This window comes from Halichoerus grypus, chromosome 5 (assembly GCF_964656455.1).
Source record: "Halichoerus grypus chromosome 5, mHalGry1.hap1.1, whole genome shotgun sequence".
In the NCBI taxonomy this organism is placed as follows: domain Eukaryota; kingdom Metazoa; phylum Chordata; class Mammalia; order Carnivora; family Phocidae; genus Halichoerus; species Halichoerus grypus.
This window is the reverse complement of record NC_135716.1, coordinates 172,648,835-172,669,359: the sequence shown is the minus strand read 5'-3', so window position 1 is coordinate 172,669,359 and position 20,525 is coordinate 172,648,835. Positions and strand designations below refer to the sequence as shown.

The 20,525-nt window shown below is 50.9% G+C and overlaps 1 protein-coding gene across 1 annotated transcript; it reads left to right on the top strand.

Annotated features, from left to right (window-relative positions):
* The first annotated feature begins 32 nt into the window (after nucleotides 1-32).
* Nucleotides 33-20,245, top strand: CDA (cytidine deaminase). The gene is made up of 4 exons (XM_036115606.2): nucleotides 33-291; nucleotides 10,972-11,083; nucleotides 16,881-16,938; nucleotides 19,739-20,245. Exons 1-4 carry the CDS (start codon nucleotides 138-140, stop codon nucleotides 19,853-19,855), a joined length of 441 nt encoding a protein of 146 aa, XP_035971499.1. The 5' UTR covers nucleotides 33-137; the 3' UTR covers nucleotides 19,856-20,245.
* The last annotated feature ends 280 nt before the right edge of the window (nucleotides 20,246-20,525 follow it).

The window sequence follows — 20,525 nt, the reverse complement described above, 5'->3', positions numbered from 1 at the left end:
CGGCCCCGCCCAGCGCCCCGCAGGGACACGCCCCAGGGGAGGTGCTAAGGTGGCGGGGGTCGGGATGGGCTCCCGCGGGCAGGGCTCCCGCGGGCAGGGAGCTGGTGTCTGCGCGTCCGCCGCCCCGGGGGACAGACATGGCCCACGAGCGTCCCGCCAGCGCCCTGGAGCCCGAGCTCGTCCAGCGGTTGTTGCTCTCCTGCCGGGAGGCCAAGAAGTCCGCCTACTGCCCCTACAGTCACTTCCGCGTGGGGGCCGCGATCCTCACTCGGGACGGGAGGATCTTCTCCGGTAAGGGCGCCCCGTCCCCCTCGGCCGCAGCCCCCCGGCGGGAGGTCGCAGGAGGACGGGCGGGAGCCGGCAGAGCAGAGGGCAGCTCTGGCCGCTCGTGGCTGGGCCACCCCCGTCACGCTGGCACACCCCCCCCCCCCGCCCTGCCTGCTGTCCCGGACCGTGGGGATGCAGGTGCTGCTCAGATGCGGCGACTTTTTAATGGGATGGACTGGGAAGCCAGAGGTGGGGAGGCCATAACTCAAAGCTGGGAGGGACACGGCTGATACTTTGTGAGCCCCCCTCCGCGTGGCCCCCTGCGAAGGCTTCCACAGGTTTCATTAGCAAGTCCTCACCTCTCACCCACTCACCTCCTTGTTAGGCCCATTTTTCAATAAAGAAACTGAGGCCCAGAGAGGTGACACGGGTTGCTCAAGGTCACACGGGGCGCTGGTGGTGGAACCCAGGGCTGGGGCCCCCAAACCCTGCATTCTTCCGATCACCCACTGAGCGAGGAAAGAAATTGAGGGACCCACGGCCAACGGCCGGTGACTTGTTAGCGGATTCCGACCTTGCAGAGGATCCCGGAGGAAAGAAGCGGAGAGAAGTTTGGGTGATCAGCAGTGAGTGCTGGCCTGGGGAGGGTGGGAACAGGACGGTGGGAACTGGAGTCAGCACTAATCTGTTCCTAAGCTCCTTTTCTTTGGTTTGTTGGTTTTCTAGAAAAGCTCACTTGAACAAAAGTTCAGACTTGTTTTTGCTAAGCTAAGAAGCATTCTCATTCAAAACAGTGGGGCACTTGGTGAGGAAGTGGCAGGGAAGCCACATGCCCCTCCCCACCACTGGGAGGGCAGATAAGAACTGGCACAGGGGGACAGATGGGGACACCCAGCCCTGCCGCCCAGAATCCGCCTCTACTTGGCAGTGGCAGCTATTTAAAGAGACAGAGGTTCGCATTGGACATCTAATTGGTGACCTCCAGTAGCCTGAGGCCAGTTGTGAGCCACTCGCCCCCACCTCTGCTCAGCTGTGAGTCTGGCTGGGGATCGTCCCCTTGTATGGTGCCCCTGGGCTCTCCTTGCTGATCATGTTACCTCTTGTCTTGGAGGTTCTGTCCCGTTTCACGAGTCGCCTAGGTCTTAAACCCCTTTCAGCAGAAGGAACCTTGAGTGAGTGCTAGTATGTGGAAGGATAGTGAAGAATGTTATCCACCAACCCTTATAACCCCTCAAGGCAGTTTGGTATCACAGGGAAGGAAACTGAGGCTCACAGAAGCTAAATGCCCAAGATCACAGAGCTGAGATTCGGACCCAGAGTTCCCCTGACTCCAAGTCGGCTACTCTGTAGGTAATCAAGACTCTGTGTCTTGTGGGAATTCAGGCCTGGCCTGGTGGCTCAGATGACTATTAAACATTAACCACCGCCACGAACAACATTGCAGCCCACACTGTCCCGGGGCTCCAGGGCCTTGAATGTTGAATCAGCCATTGGCTCTTTCCAATGCCTCCTTGCATGGATTCATTCATTCAACAAATATTTGCTGAGCACCATGACGTCTTAGGTAAAGTGCCAAGAACCAGGGATATCACAGTGAGCACAAATGACATAGTCTCTGCCCCCAACAGAGGTCCCTCCTCTTACACAGGTCATGGTTTGAAAGGGAAGCCTCAACCAATGACTGTAGGTGTGAATGAATGACGTGAGCAGGAGTGTGGCCTATTTAAATTGCAGGGAAGAACCTGGTTGTGCAGTGGGGATTTAGGGAGGCCCTCTGGGATGGGGTGAAGGCTCTGGACTTAGAGGCTCCTGGGTTTGAATCCTGGTGCCGCTGTTTTATCAGCCATGTGACCCTGGCCATGACCCTTCACCCTAATGTGTCTTACACGTTTGTAAACTGAGGATCGTGCACCCACCTTTCTGAATGGCTGTGAATAGAGCTGGTTTGCCCAGCCCGACATGGCACCAGGGTCCTTCCTGGTGGTTGGTGCCTGTGCTGATCAGCGGTGGAATGTGAGCTCATGCCTATAAAATGAGTGGCACCGTTTCTGCTCACAGGAAGGATGCCATAAATGGTGGGAGCTTCTCTTTCTACTATTAATGGTTTTATTATATTATTACTATTTGGAGGCAGATTGTGGAGGACTTGTGAAGGCCAAGCATTGACATTGAGATTTGATGAGGTAGAAAAGCAGGGAACCAGGAACGTTATTAAAAAGAAGAGTAACATGAAAATCGAATTCAAGGGCAATTAGTCTGACAGGTACTCAGGGAGTTCCAAGACAGAGGAAAGAGTGTCAGGGGGATGATGTCTGTCTTGTTTGCCGACCCGTCCGCAGGGCCGGCACATTACCCAGCCTGTAATACGTCCTCAGTTAAAGTTTGCTGAATGCATGAACGAGTGACTTGGACTAGGACAGTGGCAGGTGGAACAGTGAGGAAGGAAAGACCTGAGAGAAACTGTATGGGACAAGTGGACTGGGCTTGGGGTGAGCAGTACTGGAATGAAGGAAAGGAATATGGTTCTAGATCTTCAGCCAGGGGAATGAGGAGGCACTGGTCAAGGTGGGGAGCTGAAGGCAGAGCTGGATGGTGCTGAGGACATCATGGGCAGGGACCAATAGCCACAGTGGATTGATCATTCGCTAAGCACTTGGTATGGAAGATCTCTTGTAATCTCACAGCCCCCACATGAAGGGAGACAATGAGTGTCACATGCATTGGTCAGAGCACTTTCAGTTGTAAATGACAGAAACCAATCAAAACCATAATGGGCAAGGGTAGATCTTACTCAGGGACAGCTGGATCCAGGAACTCAGATGTCACCATGCCCTTTATCCTTCTGGGTGTGTGTTTCTTTCTCTTATCCTGTAGATGGGCTTTCTCCAGGTATCAGGGAACATGAGTGCAAGCAGCCTCTAGTTCGCATTCTTACAGCCTCAAAAGCAGAGAGGCAAGAACTCCTCTACTAGCTAAAGATGGAAAAATTCTGGGGAAGGACCCTGATTGGGCCATCTCCAATCACATGCACATCCCTGAGCCAATCACTGTTTTCACGATAGAGTACTGTGATTGGTCCAGCTGAGTCACACGCATTGTTCCCAGGGTGGGGTGGGGGGGGTCTGTTACCACAAGAAGGAGTGTGGAGGTGCCGCTGCAAAAGCCAAACACACACTCTACAAATGAGGTAACTGAGGCCATGCTTTTTCTACTACCCCTCGCCGCAGGGTGCACGTGCAGAGGGGGGCAGGGAGAGTGTGCTGGGAGAGGGGGACGAATGGAGGGCATTTACCAGAATCCCTGGATCTCCTGTAGATGGGAAGGGAGGACAGAGGGTAGTAAGGCAGGGCTGGGGGAGGAGGGGACCTAGAACAGTCAGAGGAAAGCTGACGGCATCATGGGGTGAATTAGAGACGATTAGGAGGCAGAGAGGGCGCAGCTGAATTTAGACACTGTGAGTTTGTAGTTTGGTGCGAGACAGGTCTGCTCAGTTCTGTGACTTTCTCCAGCTGCACCAAAGACCAGCCTCTGTGGAGTTTCCCTCCTTAGGGGCAGCTGGTGCCCCATTCAGTTCAAAAGCAAGTCTGACAGCCTCGCTGTCACGGTCTTGTAATACTGATCATATCCCCTTGACCCTGGCCAGGGTCTTGTGTCCCTCGAGGATGGGCCACCAGATGGTGATTCATCCGGACCGTTACCTTCTGTGATTGCTGCTGGAGAGCTGTGGGGGAGAGGGGGAGTCCACCGGGGAAGAAAGTGCTGCAGAGGGAGAGGAGGTGGGGACACAGAAGAGAAGGGGCAGCAGGGGGGTTTAGCAGGGGGGTTTGGCAGGGGTAGTGGGGTAGCCCAGGGCAGCCAGGGTTTGTGCAATGCCAGATGGGAGGTGGTGGAGGAGAGTCATGGAGACCACTCTTCGCTGGCACCACCCAAGGGATGGTCAAATTTGTCCTTGGGTCGGTGGTCTATCTGCCTCACCCCCTCTCCCTAGAGGGACTTCAGCGCTCTATATGCTCCTTCACTATTTAGGGGAAAAGCCACTTTACTGGATCAGCTGTAATGAATTCTGGGAGGAACAAACCGCATTTCTAAAAAGACACTTAAAGATGTCCTGGTTAATCGCTGAATCCAGCTTGTCTTGGCTTTGACCTTTAAATCTGATCCTTCATAGTCTTCCCCCAGACCAACCCCTGGCCTCCCGATTCCCTCCCTGGGCTCCCCTTCTCCTCCAGGACCACTCTCCAAGCCACCAACCCCCCTCCCCAGAGCACCTCCAGGTGAGTCAAAGCAGGCAGCTCTAACTGGCTTCCTGTCCTTACAGCCTTCCTTACACCCACCACACCCTGTCCTCCCACCCCCAGGTTCATCCACTAGGCCTCTCCACTGCCACTCAAAAGCAGCTGCTTACAAAGATGAGCTTCACTAAAACCCCTGGACGCTGTAGTTGAGTTCGAATATAATTCATATGTGTCACGGTGTGTTGCGTGTGCAGTGGGTAGGGAGGTAGGAACGCGGAAAGAGTGTAGTATTTCTTTTTTTTTTTTTAAAGATTTTATTTATTTATTTGAGAGAGAGAATGAGAGAGAGAGAGCATGAGAGGGGGGAGGGTCAGAGGGAGAAGCAGACTCCCCGCCGAGCAGGGAGCCTGATGCGGGACTCGATCCCGGGACTCCAGGATCATGACCTGAGCTGAAGGCAGTCGCTTAACCAACTGAGCCACCCAGGCGCCCAAGAGTGTAGTATTTCTTCAAGCACATGACCATGACATTTCTTTGGTTCAGTGATTCTCTTTTTTTTTTTTTCCCAAGATTTTTATTTATTTATTTGACAGAGACACAGTGAGAGAGGGAACACAAGCAGGGGGAGCGGCAGAGGGAGAAGCAGGCTTCCCGCAGAGCAGGGAGCCCGATGTAGGGCTCGATCCCAGGACCCTGGGATCATGACCTGAGCCAAAGGCAGATGCTTAACCATCTGAGCCACCCAGGCACCCCCAGGTTCACTGATTCTCAAATATGGTCCCAGACCTGTGGCCTCCGCACCTCCTGGGAACTTGCAAGAAATGCGAATTCTTAGGGTCTGACCCAGGCCTACTGAAGTAGAAACTCCAGGAGTATGGCTCAGAAATCCCTTTTAAGAAGCCGTCCAGAAGATGTTGACGCCCACAGGGTGAGTGAGAAGGACCGCTCTAACTGTACTAAGATCCCTCAGAACAGAGTAGGCCCAGTGCTTTCGAGCATTGCTCTTTTCTCTGGGCGGCCAGGCCCCCATCACCTCCTTGTGAACTTCCTTCCTTGCTGATAGCTTGATAACCTCTGACCCTCGCCCTGCCGTAAGCACCAAACCACCTCTAAAACATGTCCTCACTGAAATGCCATAGAGAAAAAGGACAGTCCTTTGTCCCTGACAGGTCAGGATGTGAGTCCAGGCTCCCTGCCAGCAGCCTCAGCTTTTATCTTCTCTAAAATGGGGTCATAGTAGTCTCTGCCCTACCGAGTTGTTAAAGGGGTCAACGACATAATACAGATGGAGTGCCAGGCAGGTAAAAGAAGAACAATGAAAGAAAAGGATAAAAGAAAGCCGTTAGTAATATCTTACAGTTCTGGATCCCTAACTTGATACCATGCCAGCCCATGCGTGCGGGTGCGTGTGCGCATGTGTGTATGTGTGTGTGTGCGCTCACATGCATGCATGCGTGTGTGTGTGTGTGTTTCAGCAAGCGAACACAGGGAATGGGGTTGGTTTGCCTGGATGGATGACGGCCTGTTTTCTGAGCTGAAGGAAGCAAAACAAAATTTTCTGGACTTTGAGGATCACAGTACATGGCTAAGGGCTTTCTTCCTCTTTTTTTTTTTTCTCTTTTTTAATAAGACTAGGAAATTCCACTGGAACTTGCTAGAGGCCTCCAGTGAAGTTATTCCTTTGTATCTCAGAGATCTAGCACCGAAGTGGGAAATTCTGCTCATTGGATAAAAAGTAACTGAGAGCCTGGCTGGCCTTGTTGTTCCAGGCCCCGGGGCGTCCTGCAGCAGAGTCCCTGCCCTCAGGAAGTTACCCTGTGACGGAGGAATGAGACAATAAAGACATTTCTTCAGGAAAGTGTTCAGCGTGGTGACGAAAATTAAAGCAGGATAAATGGGGAGGCAAAAGTTGAGCTAGGGTGACCATGGCAGGCTTCTCTGAGGAGGGAGCATCTGAGCAGAGACAGGAGTAGGGTGAACCATATGCACACAGGGGAAAAGAGTTGCAGGCAATGGGAACAGCCAGTGCAAAGGCCATATGGCAGGAGGGTGCTTGGCATCCTGGGAGAACAGCTGGAAAGCCAGTGGGCCTGAAGAGCCAAAGGAGATGAAGCCCAGGAGATAGGCAGGTTGGGACCACTTCAAAGTGTCTGAAGGACAGAATCGGGGCCACTGTCACACCTTGTCTAGAAGGAGTAGGTGCTCAGTCACACAGTCCTACCACCACCAAAACCTTGTTTTTGTTATTTTTTTAAATTTTATTTAAATTTAATTAATTAACATACAGTGTATTTTTAGTTTCAGCGGTAGAGTTCAGTGATTCATCAGTTGCGTAGAACACCCAGAGCTCATTGCATCACGTGCCCTCCTTCTTGCCCATCCCCCAGTTACTCCATCCGGCACCCACCACCCCTCCAGCCACCCTCCGTGTGTCCCCTAGATTTAAGAGTCTCTTACGGTTTGTCTCTCTCGGATTTCATCTTATTTTATTCCCACCACCCAAACCTTGACTTTTGTGCAATTGATAACAGCGGCTGGCCACTGCTGAGGACTAGCTCCGTGCGGGGCTGTGTGCTAATCGGTCCACGTGCGTGATCTCGACTCACTGTCACCAGAGTCCTCTGAGGGAGGTGCTGCGGCTTTCACTTTATAAAGGACGAGACTGAGGCTCGAGGAGGTTTTAGTCTCTTTCCCAAATTCTTAGAGCCAGTAGGGCAAAGGGTCCCAGGGCAGAACAGAACATTGGGGCTCTTTCTGCAAAGCCCCATTTGAGCAGTGGGCTCTGAGAATGGGCTCTCTTCTAAAACAATCTCTCTTCCTTAACTGGCCCTTTGAAATTTTTAGACACAGTTAAGGAAGATTTCTCTATATGAGGCCATTCTGAACTTCAAATGCAGACACGGGCAATCGTCCTGAGGGAGGAGCCTTCTGCAAAACCCAAGATTTATGTGAATCACCTTTAACAGGGAGAGGGCCCCTGAGTCAGGGATGAGGCAGGGCTGGGGTGGTTGCCAGACAGGGAACGAAGTGGGGGGAATAAAGTGAGCAAGGATCTTACTCTGGGAGAGGCAGAAGTCAAATGCAGCCAGGCCAAAGTCAGCAAAGGTGGGCAGGGCAGGCAAGGACATGTTTAGAGGAAGTCATTTCGGGCAGGCACCAGGAACTTGGCTGGGGAGACTAGGTGGGGAGCAAGAGAGCCGTATTCATTCATTCATTTAACTTTCACTGACCCCGAGAGAGGCCCAGTTACCTGTTTCTAGTGACTCACATGTGAATGCGAACAAATACGTGACCAAAGTCAAAAACGCTTGGCGTTCAATAAATGTCAACCATTACTTTCAGGGCTGCAACTCCCCTGGTCGTTCCTTGTCCCATATCCCAACTGTACTGACTTCTGTGTGGTTGTAAATGATAAATATGCATGCAAACTATTTTAGACACAAGGAGGGCATATTGGCTCCTAAAACCGTGGGAAGAGATGGTGTGTAGCTGGGCGTCAGGGGCACTGCGTGAGGCCAGACTCTTTCTTCTGGCCATGTCTCACATCATCTCCCATCCGTTCCTCTGAGTGTCCATTTCCCCTAACGGTCTCCTCTATAACGAATGGAAACCAGGCCAGCAGCCGGGCCCAACCCCACACTCTCAGTCTCCTGGAGGAACTGAAGTTCCTGCATAGAGAACTCTGGCTGGCTCAGTGTGGGTAAGGTGCCTGGCTCTGATGGGCCCAGTGAGTTAGGTGCTCAACTCTGATCGGCCCAGTGTGGGTCAGGCACTTCTCCTTAGACCAACAAAAAGGTCGTGTGAGACAAGATGGCAGCTCCCATTTGAACAGCGTGTGGGGGGCTGTTGCAGGCCGTCTGTGACATCCATTCCTCTCCATCTGTTGGACATGAATGCCTGTGATCTTGAGAACCATGATGATAATTAATGGATCAAATGATGAACTGAAGCCATCCTAATGCGTCCATGTAAATAATGCACTGACAGAAAATTCTGTGGGGAAAATACATGAGGAAGAAATGACCAAACAATTTCCAAATTTGACTACAGTAGGAACCAAATCCTGCATAATTACATTAAAAAAAAAAGGGGGGAGTGCCATAGGTAAGGAACAGTCTCAGGTGAGGAGACAAATAGAAACATAGTGACTCGAACAAGATCGCTGCTTGCTTCTCTCATCGGACAGACCAGGGATGGGCTGGGGTCCTGGGCATATGGACTGTTCTGCTCTGCTGTGTTCTACAAGGCTGTTCAGGAGATCAGATTCCTTCTGTCTTGATGTCCTGCCATCCCTAGAGTGGTGTCTACATCCACGTGCTCAAAACCAGCACACGTCATCACATCCATGTTCCAGCCCCTGGGAAAGAGAAAGATGAAGTGGGGAGCAAACAATGGCCCCATAAAAATGTCATCTGGAACTTGCACCCATCACTTCCACTCATATCTTATTGGTTAAAACTACAAGACTACAGGAAGCTTCCAGGGAGGCTGGGAAATGTGGTCTCTTGCTTGGGTAGTCACACGCCCCGCTCAATTCCAGTGGCTTCTGTTGGGACAGTGAACCCTGGGAACAGTTAGTCTTCCACAGGACCGCCTGTGGCCTGTAAGGATCTGTGTATACCCTTCTTTCCACACATAGGACCCACTTTCCACCTTCTTAAGAGAGGCAACCCAAAGTCCCACCCAGTCACTGCATCCAGCTCTGAGAGTGGGACATCGGGGCTGTTCAGTCTCCTTCCTGAGGTGCGGATGTGGTCCTGCTGGCCTAGTGGCCCAGAGTCTAAAAAGTAATCACCCACACCCCAGTTCCCACTCACTCCCACAATATTCAGTGTGGAGTAGGAGCAGGAAAGAGTAGGAAAGAATAACCATCATCAAATCTCCTGATAGGAAAAGGAAAGAACAGGGAACACACAGCGGCCACCAATCCATGCAGTTATCCATCCTGCAGGGCAAGAACTGTGAAGACTCCCTGGTACACACTCTGTCTTCCCTTTCTGCTCTGCGGGTAACCCCCTGTCCACTCTCTACAGGGGCCCCAGGCTTTGCCCTCTGGGAGCTTCTTCCTTGACTATCCTAACCTCAGCCACACACCTGAAGTGGGTTTTGGGGAGAATGCCCCTCCTTGGGGGCACATAGCTCTCTCAGCTCACTTCTGACGGTGGGGTTTGGGGACCCAAGGGTTTCTTTCGGGATTAAACAATCACAGGATTTTACAGACCAGACTTTTGGCTTCTCTGCCTAGCCAATTCTATGAAAAACTTAGAAACCTTCTGGTTTATTTGCTTTATATGCTTTGTCATAGTTCTTAAGCCAGCCAACTCCCCTCCTTTAGCAACTGGCTTCCCTGCCTGGCCCATCCCTGCTGTGTCATTTCGATGGTGGCCACCTTGAGGCCCCAAACCAGTAGACTGAGTGAGAAGGTATCACCCTTCATCAGATCTTCCCCTCGGGGCTGATTCCCATTGCCAGGTCGAAAATCCTAATGGTAGGTAGCACAATCTGCTTCCCAGGTGGTGGTTGTTGTTGTTGTTTTTAAAGATTTTATTCATTTATTTGACACACAGAGAGAGAAGGAGAGAGCAAGCCCAAGCACGGGGAGTGGCAGGCAGGGGAGAAGCAGGCTCCCTGCTGAGCAAGGAGCCCCAAGTGGGGCTCGATCCCAGGACTTTGGGATCATGACCTGAGCCGAAGGCAGACGCTTAACCAACTGAGCCACCCAGGGGCCCGTCTGCTTCCCAGGTTATTGCAGGATGGAGCTTTACCAAGTAATCTGCCACAGAGTAACAAGGGCCATCAGCTTTCCACAGGGCCATGTCTGTGTTTTCCCACTGATGTTGCCCAACTGCTAAGCCAAGGCCATGTATTTTATTTTATTATTATTTTTAAAGATTTTATTTATTTATTTGTCAGATAGCAAGAGAGAGAAAGCACAAGCAGGGGGAGCATCAGGTAGAGGGAGAAGTAGGCAGAGGGAGAAGCAAGCTCCTGCTAAGCAAGGAGCCCGACGCGGGCCCGATCCCAGGACCCTGGGATCATGACCTGAGCCAAAGGCAGACGCTTAACTGACTGAGCCACCCAGGCATCCCAAGGCCATGTATTTTCGATATTTTTTTGTCAAAGCTGCATTTCACTCTCAGTACCAGTTTCTCTATTAGTCAGGTCTAGGTTAAGCTGCTGTAACAAAAATCCCAAAACACAATGACTCCAACATGACAGTGTTCCGCTCTGCTGCCCCTGCTCCCAGGCTGGGCTTCAAGACGGAGGCATTGGGTGAGTGACAAGGGTGGGAGTTTTGGGAAGGGCCACAGCGGCAGTGGGTCATGGAGTCTCCCAGTGCTTCCTGTCAAATTGCCCTCTCTGAGTAACAGGGTTCTCCCTGTGCTGGAATGGGGCAAGCCTCTTCCTCAACACCTGCCACAGGATGTGGTTCTGCTGGAAATACCCCTGGGTTCTCCTCTCTTTCCAGGGTGCAACGTAGAAAACATCTGCTACCCTCTGGGCGTCTGTGCAGAGCGGACCGCGATCCAGAAGGCCATCTCAGAAGGACACAGAGAGTTCAGGGCAATTGCTATCTCCAGGTAAGGGCTGGGGAAGGCAGGTTGCAGCTGTATTCATCCATCTGTTCAGCCAACACTCACCACACATGTTATTCATCTGTTCATTCATCTAACACATTTATTCTGTACTTCCCGTGTGCCAGGCACTGTCGGGCTTGGCTGAGTGCTGGGGAAAAGAGACAAATCAGAAGTGGACTCTGCCCTCACTGAGCCCGCAGAGCAGGTAAACAACCAAGGCATCTCTAACTCAAGGGCAGGTGTGGTTTTGGTTCTAACAACAGCACAAACTACAACAGGATGCCTATAAGATACAACGGAAAGGCAGCATAGAAACCTAAAGCTGGGGGGACCTAAAAATCGCCTGGCATAGACTCCCTGGGCACTACCCCATTTTACAGATGAAGAAACTGAGGCCCAGAAAGGTTGAGCAACTTCCCTGGGAATTCATGGCAAAGCTTACCAACCTAGATCTCTGGAGTCTCACTCTGGGCTCATTCTATGACACCATGCTGTGCCAGGAAATCAAACACCCTTCCCCACTCTCGTTGAGCTGCCTCTGGGATTCCTCACTGTGAGAGGTGGTGACTACACTTGGCATCACCCACCTCTTAAGTGCCAAGAAGCCGGCTATAAAGACAAGCTGGTGGGGTGACAACCAGGTAAACCTTGGTTACGGTTCACACTAATCAGATTCCAGGCTGTGTCCTGGCTGAACAAAAGCATCCATCAACTCTCTTTACCTGCCCCAACATACATATCCAAGTTCCCACATGTGGACCCTCACAGGACACTCATTGAGTCCTTGTTGGGCCTGGACCCAGGCTCAGTGGCGTGAGGATTTGAGCACGTGAGCGGGCTATTTTACTAATTTGGACCCTGTTATACATCCGATTTAATGGTGAATTGCTCTTGTGTGTACCTTTGCACTGTCTGAGAGAGAGTTCTCTTTTTATTATTTTTAAAGATTTTATTATTTATTTATTTGAGAGAGAGAGAGAGAGTGCAAGTTGGGGGAGGGACAGAGGAAGAGGGAGAGAGAATCTCAAGCAGACTTCCTGCTGAGCTTGAAGCCCCATGCGGGGCTCGATCTCACGACCCTGAGATCATGACCTGAGCCGAAGTCAAGATTTCAGGATGCTTAACCCACGCAGACCCTCAGGCACCCCTGAGAGAGAGTTTTCTTGGCAGATTAATGGTGCAGGGAGAATGCCACGGGAAATGTTTCATCTATGCATCGAGCCACTGCATGGCTGACAAGGCCTTGCTCTTTCAGGACGTCCGGGTGCCTGGGTTACGGATGGGGAGCGCACTGCCCCTCCCTCGTGGTGGTGCTGGAGGGCCTTGAGGGCAGAAATACTGGCAGCAGTAATGCGGGGGCCTGACCTAGCGCGACTCCCTGCAGGGGCTGGGTGATAGAAGCATGTCTTTAAAGATCCTAAACTTCGCCTCAGTCTGGTCCCGAAGTGGACCAGGTTATTGAGGGCTATTTTCCTGAGCGACTGGAGCCAAGGGGTGCTAACGGAGAAGGGCCCAGCTTCCCAGAGCCCTCCCTTGTCACCAGGGTCTGTCCTGGCTCCCCTTCGGCTTCGGGAGGAATAAATGAGGCCATGCTGAGAACATTTTGTGCAGATGAGCAGAGCCCAGGATGTGGATTACACTTAATTTAAAAGTGGGGCAGGGGGAAATAAATCAAATACAAAGCTGATCCAAGAAAATAACATTCTGGGTGAAAAAGAGGCCAAAGTCAACAAAAAGATAATGGCACGGTAGCTTTGCTCTGTTTAGAATGTTCTAAATGAAAGGGTTTTTCTCCTGGTCATTATCTACTTTTAAGAAGGAGTGGATATTGCTAGCGGTGATTAGCAAATGTCCTTATTTACGTAAAACCTGCATTTTTTCTAGCGCCACCTGCTCTGCCCCGGGGGTCCAGCCTGCACCAGCGTCCCTGGCCAGCAACACAGCCATTACTGCACTAAGGACTTGTTAGATTGGGAGGTGGGTTTACAGGATGGGTGGAAAGTGCCAGCTCCCTTGTTAACACTGATGGGTGGGAACAGTTTCAGAGAGCGCCTTCGAGATCTCCAGGATGCAGTGCGGAGCCCAGGATGGGGTTTTGCTAACAGGGAGCTAAGCTTGTCCCGGGAGGGGGGGGTGGGCTGTGTAGGCATCAAAGGCGATCGGTTTCCAGCCCATTGTTCTGATGAGGATGGTCCCAGCGTGTGAGCAGAATCAGCACAGAGCACAGAAACTGTCGGTCCCAGCACAAGGCAGGAGAGGTAGATGTCCTGCTGCACCCAGCGCGTTCTGGGACGCGTCTTCTCCCAAGCTTTTGATTCTTACTCCCGGTGGGAAGGTTGAGTAATGGTTAAAAACCCTGGCTCCAGGGTTAGTGAGACCTGGTTTCGAATCCTGCGCCACCATTGCCCGAGGATCTGAGCTTGGCTTTTCGTCCATAGCACGGAGGAGAGTAACACCTACCCTCGGGGCTGTTGTGAGGGCGCAGGAAGTGATTTCTATGCAGGTCATGGCGCAGATTATGCAACAAATTAAAACTGTTGTTTTAACCTTATCCTTATTACTTTTGCAAATTGCAAAACTACCAAAGGCAGAGTCCACAGATCCTGGGTTCAGATCCTTGTCCTGCCACTTAGTAGCTCTGTGACCTTGGGCAGGTCATGTCATCTTTCACAACCTCTAACATGAGGATGATAAGAGTACCTACATAGCCCCTACCTTATGGGGTTGTTAGGGGATTAAATGAGTCCGTGGCCCTAAGGTCCTCAGCACGGTGCCCGGCACAGAGAAGTGCAATGTAAGGGTAAACCAGCACCTTCATCAGGCTATGCAGCCTGGAAGGGATTTCTTGTGACTTTTGAAGCCTGAGCCAAATCCAACTTTCCGGTGGAATGCATGTTCACCCCACCCCCTTGCAGACCCTAATGCAGGTCACCTTGTCCAGGGAACTGTCCTTTGGACAGTTGGCCATGCGTATCACAAGATTAAGAAAGGAAGTGGTGAGCTTGGCAGGGGCCAGGTATACAGGGCCTTACGGGTCGTGGAAGGGAGGTTGAATTTCACTTTCAGGTCGTGGAAGGGAGCACCTTTACCATGGTCTTTTTTTTTTTTTTTTTTTTGGTAAAGATTTATTTATTTATTTGGGGGGGGTGAGGCAGAGGCAGAGGGAGAGGGAGAAGGAGAGGGGGAGAATCTGAAGCAGACTACCCACTGAGTGTGGAATCCGACATGGGGCTTGATCCCTGAGCCCAAATCAAGAGTCAGACGCTTAACCGACTGAACCACTTAGGTGCCCCCAATCCTCTCCCATGGTCTTAACCACAGCCAGCCTGTATTGGAGCATTAACATGCAGACTTCATCTCCCCTTCCAGACAGTAGATCCCTGAAGCAGAGATTCTCTGATTGGTCCTTGTCACTCCTTTCCCGCCTGCCTGGCATGGGTCAACATGTGTAGAAAAAAGTAAAAAATAACACAGAATCCAGCCTCCAAAGAGCTTATGGAAGACTCTGGCTACAGCACCTGTCCCCTGGTAATCATACGGGTTAAGTTGGCTCAGTGTGCATCCTAGGGCACAGGTCCCCACCCTCTCACGTCCCTGTGGGCTTTTGTTCTGAAGCTGGGAGCATGCTCAGAAAGGACCCACCTTTCCATGGAGCAGAACCTTTTCTTTGGAACCCCGCATATAAAAGGGAGTTATGAGGATTCAGTAAAATAACACACCATCACTGTCTCTCCCCTCAGCTGCTTTATGCAATTCATACCATCTGTGTCTATCTCCACTTGATGCATCGCGGGTTGGTTGGTTGGTTGGTTGATTATCTGGCTCCTCTCACTGGTCAAAAACTCCGGAGTGCAATGAGTTTTGTCTATTTTGCTCATTGCCGTGTCCTCAGCACCAACGGTGCCTGGCATAATGCACCAATAAATATTTGTCAATTAAAACGAGATAATTCATTTAAGTGCTTTGCAGGATGCCTGGAACCTTCCAGGCACATATTAAATAATATGATAATCATTGCCAACATATATATGATAAGTTAATTTTAAATTATTATGTATAAGTTATATGCAATAAATCTGTATATGATGAGGTACTAAAATCAAGACCGAGCTGATTTGTGTAGAGGAATAAGGGCCCCGTAGTATAGGCAGTACTGATATGTGTCTGACACGCTGAAGTTTACAAAGCCCTTTGCACACTTTACCTCATTTTATCTTCTAACATTCCTGCAAAGTCGGTGACATGATTCCCTACATTTTACAGGCAAAGCATTGGGTGGGTTAAAGTGACTTGGTTAGGGCGCCTGGGTGGCTCAGTCGTTAAGCGTCTGCCTTCGGCTCAGGTCATGATCCCAGGGTCCTGGGATCGAGCCCCACATCGGGCTCCCTGCTCGGCAGGAAGCCTGCTTCTCCCTCTCCCACTCCCCCTGCTTGTGTTCTCTCTCTCGCTGTGTCTCTCTCTGTCAAATAAATAAATAAAATCTTTAAAAAAAAAAAAAAAGTGACTTGGTTAAAGTCACACATGGTTAGCAAAATGAGGAGCTGACCAAAAACCAGAATTGAAGTCCTGTGTTCTTGCAGAGATCTCCCAGAGCTGTGGGTCTAGAAGAGCAAGGACGATGGTGGCGGCGGGCATAACTGCTGGTGCTCCAGCGGGCTTGGTGGTTCCTACTGTTGGTTTTTGTTGTTGTTGTTGTTGTTGTTTTAAGATTTTATTTATTTATTTGACAGAGACACAGCGAGAGAGGGAACACAAGCAGGGGGAGTGGGGGAGGGAGAAGCAGGCTTCCTGCTGAGCGATGCGGGGGGGGGGGGGGGGGGTCTCGATCCCAGTTCCCCTGCGACCATGACCTGAGCTGAAGGCAGATGCTTAACGACTGAGCCACCCAGGTGCCCCCTGGTGGTTCCTACTGTTACCTACTGTTAAATTCACCTTCTTTGAGTGCCATCCCTCACCCTGCTCAAAGCTGGAGGACTGCCTGTGGGTGCCTCTATTCTGAGAGGCAAATCCTTGGCTGTAGGCATCTCTTCTCTAGACTTCTCAGATGCAAGGAGCCTGTTTTTCTCTTTGACTCACATGTCTTATTTTTTCATGCCACAGGGCCTTTGCACATACTATTTGCCTTCCCTGCAGCACAGAAAAAACACGGGGCTTCAGTCTAGCACCTCTGTTAGTTACTTCATTTCACTGAACCTGTTTTCTTGCAGATAAAATGGTCATTCTGACACTCAGGTTGCACTGAGAATTTAAAGAAATAATGGATATCGTGTGCCTGGTACAGATCTTGGCACACAGTAGCTGCTCACTGATGGTGACTTAGGAACTCTATGCTTCCTCCAAGGACAGGACCAAATGCCATCTCCTCCACAAAATACTCTCTTCTGTTCCTCAGTCAGGGATTGTCTCCTCGTACTGTACGTTCTAATTGCATTTTGTTTAAAATGATAACTCATCTAGTTGTCTACTTGTCCACTGGGCTGAGCAAACTCCTGAAGGCCAGAGACATATTCCTCTTAACCTATGTATCCCTGGAGTGTGGGTGACAGTAAGTGCTCGCTAAACATTTCCCGAATGCACTGATGAAAACGACACGCCTCCCTGTGGCCTCGCCCCTTGGAAGTGTGGAGAGCCACCTTGGGTTTCTTCTGAGCCTCTGTGACACCATGTGTCTGTGAATCGGAAACTGCCTGGTGGGGTTTGACTTCATCTGGAACTGGGCAGGGATTCAGGGCCTGAATCTCAGCAACTGTCCTCATGCCTCAGGAGAGACTGATCCACGTTCGATGCTCTGTCTCCACAGTGACCTGCAAGATGACTTTATCTCACCCTGCGGAGCCTGCAGGCAAGTCATGAGAGAGGTAAGCACCTTGCCTTTCTGGAAAAGGTAAACCAGGTGCCTCCCTGCCATCCCAGGCCGTGGGAGCAAAGCCAGGCTGCCGGCCAGGACACATAGCTACTGTCCTGCGTGCCCCGTTGGCTGACATCTAAGCCTGCCCAAGCTTGCATGAATCACTAGAAATTATTCTTTCCTACAGCAGCTCCTAGAGTGAGTGTCTACTGTGTGCTGAGCACTGAGCTAGCGCTGGGGAGACAGCAGTGAACAGACAAGCCAGGCCTTGTCCTCATAGTTCACAGTCTAGTACAAGAGACAGACAACAAGCAAGGAGCAAAATAAACAGAGTTTCGGAGAGTGCTGAGGGCTGTGGAGAAAAGAGTGCAGAAAAAGGAGTCAGAGGTCAACAAACTTTGGTCTAGGGCAAATCCAGCTGCACCCCCTTACTTTTGTAAATAAAGTTTTATTGGCACACAGCCATGCCCATTCCTTCACATTTTGTCTATAGCCGCTTTGGCCCTAGGACAGCAGAGCTGAACAGTTATAACGAAGCCCTGTGGCCTGAAGAGCCTAAAATAGTTCCTACCTGGCTCTTTACAGAAAAATAGTTTACCAACCGCTGCTTTAGGTGGCCAGGAAGGGCCTGGCTTTGAGGATGACATTGGAGCAGAGATATAAATAATAAAAAATGAGGCAGACAAAGGTCTAGAGGAGATTTCCAGGCAAAGGGACCGGCATGTTTAATGCCCATACACTTGGTGAGTTTGATTAAGTCGTAAGGCGGCCAAAGAGACTAGAACACAGTGAATAAGGGGGAGAAATGACGGGACAGGTCCTTATAGGCCATGGGACAGAGGGTACATTGTGTTCCAAGAACAAAGGGAGCTGAATTGTACCCTTAAAAATGGTTAAAAGCGGATTCGATGAGTTCTTAATCTGGACTCAGTGGTAAGTGTTTTGTGCATATATGTACATTTTGGGGAGGGGAGTGTCAGCTTTCACAGACTAAGAGGTCTGTGTCCTCCAGAGTCCCCAAAAGGTTAAAGCCACCAGCCTGGAGAGTCCCACAGGCCCTTGAGCTTCAATATGACATCATCAGCCCTTCTAAATACGGCATCTCAGTTCATCTCCACCCCAGCCTACCAGGGAAGTGGGGGGTCGTCACCCCCACTTCCCAGAGAAGTAAAATGAACTGCCAAAGGACAAGCAGCCAGATGGTAGCAAGCTGCGGTTCATGGTCAGTTCAGGCTGACTGCTCCTCATGGTCGCTTCCCTGCCTTTATGGGTCTAGAAAGGAGACCGAGTCTCTTCAGCCCTAGAGGAGATATAATGGTGCTTTGCAGAATAGGAGCGGCTGGTTTCCTGGAGGCTTCTGCTTTTGGCATTGTTTACATCCGGGGGAGGGGGGAGTCCTCTCGTTTGCTTTTGTGCCCTGGGGTTTCAAAGCATCTGCGGAACATGCAGACAGCTCCGTTGTTTTTCTGCTTCTTGCCAGGCCTGCAAACCAGACACAGTTAGCAGAACCCAATTCAGATGCAAATGCCACCATAAAGGCACTGAATTCACAGTATGGGCTCATCTCGAGTTAGAGGGGCAGAAATGGCTGCCCAGCACCTTGTCATGTCCAAGGCCAAGTAAGGAAACCACATCAGGGTGCCAACTCCCTGGCTCCGGAGGCCCCAGCTTGGGCCAATTGCTCATTGCTGTTTTCCCCAAACAGATCAGATGTTGGCAAACGAGAGAAGGTGAATGAAAAAGCTGAAGGAGGGAGAGGCAAAACTGGAACCAAAACGCAAATAACGGAGAGATGAAGCTTGGGGGCTGGGGACCTGGCACTCAGACTCACCACCACTCAGATTTCATCCATACCCTCAGGCAGAGTCTGCCAAGCAGAAAAATCTCCTTCCTTAAAGCATTAATTAAAAAAAAAAAAAAAAAATCCAGAGACTGATGGTGCCCGGTAATAATGTGGTGATTCAGACAGAAGCGTGGAAGGCCAGCAGGCTGCAAACCTGAGCGGTCACCACCGGTCAGTAAGAACGGCTTCCATTAACTGAGCACCAGCTGTGCCAGGCACTGCATACAGGTGCCTTGTGTCCATCACAGCACGTGGCTGGGCAGAACCCCGGTTTGCCGACCCCAGCCCTGGGGCTCTGCATCACGCACAGCTGTCTTGCTGCCTGGCATATCTTCTAAAGTCATTTCACACTTCAAGACGCTGAGCCCCAGAGAGTCGAATCATTTGCCCAAGATCAAACACCAAGCAAGTTTTAGCTCGTGAGAGTGGAAGAGAAAAATAGGGAGCCAGATCTGGGCTAAAATTTCTTTTTTGCTGGCTTTGCCCTCTTAAGCCTAAAATGGGGGTAATGATAGCACGTATCTCAAAGGGCAGGGAGTAAAATCATGCATGGGCAACACCTGGTGTGTAGTGAGGCAGGCGGGTACCTGCTCGTGCTTGGGAGGAGTGGAGGAGGTGCTGGAAGGAAGCAGGGTTTTAGTTGTTTTTGTCACAGCAGGAGGAGGTCTGGCCCTGGGGGTTAGATACTGTTCCTATAAAGCCCCGGGTAGGTCTCATCACAGAAGAGAGCGCTTACTGCCCATTCACAAAGTGCTGAGCACTGTGCTAATTGCTCGACGGCATTCTTGTATTGGCTCTGTCCTCAAGCTCGCTGGGCCAGCTATGATTATTGTCATCCCCACTTTACAGATGAGCAAACTGAGGCACAGAGAGGACCATTAGACAGATAGAGCCAGACTCAAATCCAGGTCATTCCTAACTCCTCCGTCACGCTGCCTCCCTCACGCTGGCTTTGCTTCTCTTCCAGTTTGGCACCAACTGGTCCGTCTACATGACCAAGCCAGATGGCACCTATGTTGTCAGGACAGTCCTGGAGCTGCTTCCTGTCCCCTTCGGGTCCGTAGGCTGGCGTAAGATCCAGTGAAGGTCGGAAAAGGCCCACTGCATGGAAGAGCCTGGGTTTCCACGTGTGCTTAAGGGGACAGCTGCCCGGAGAACTGCACGAAGATGTTCTCACAGACCTGGGGACATCTGCCAAATGGGCAGGGCTGGGCAGAGATGGCTTTTCCAAATTACACTCGAGCACGGCGATCTTCACTGAAGCGATAAAAGGTTTCATTCCGTCCTGGGCCATCATCCCTCCTGGCAGCCCACCTTGTCCTTCCCGGGACAGGAGCACCCATCCCTTCCTTTCCTTCCTGCAGGCCCTCTGTAAAATTCCAGCCAAGTCTGGACCGCTTCCCCATCAGCCTTCCCAAGGTTCTATCCTGTTCTGAGCAAGTTTCCTAATTATAGACATCACAGAACATCCGGATTTGGGAGTGTGCATTTTGCTCTGTCTCTATCATTGTTCACAACTCTAAGAATGACAGGGTGATTTGTCTTTATAGAAAGACCTGGACACTTTCTGCTAGGAGAAAGTGGAACCGTGTACCCTTTGGTATGGAGAGCTGAGTTTTTAGGTGTCTTGCTCCTGCAGATGGGAGGCCCCCCTGGGTGGGGTCAAACTGCCAGTGGCCATTTCTAGAGTTTGTTTTGGGCTCAGGGTAGACCTGAGCACTGGATGCTGTCCACCTCTCCACAATTATATCTGA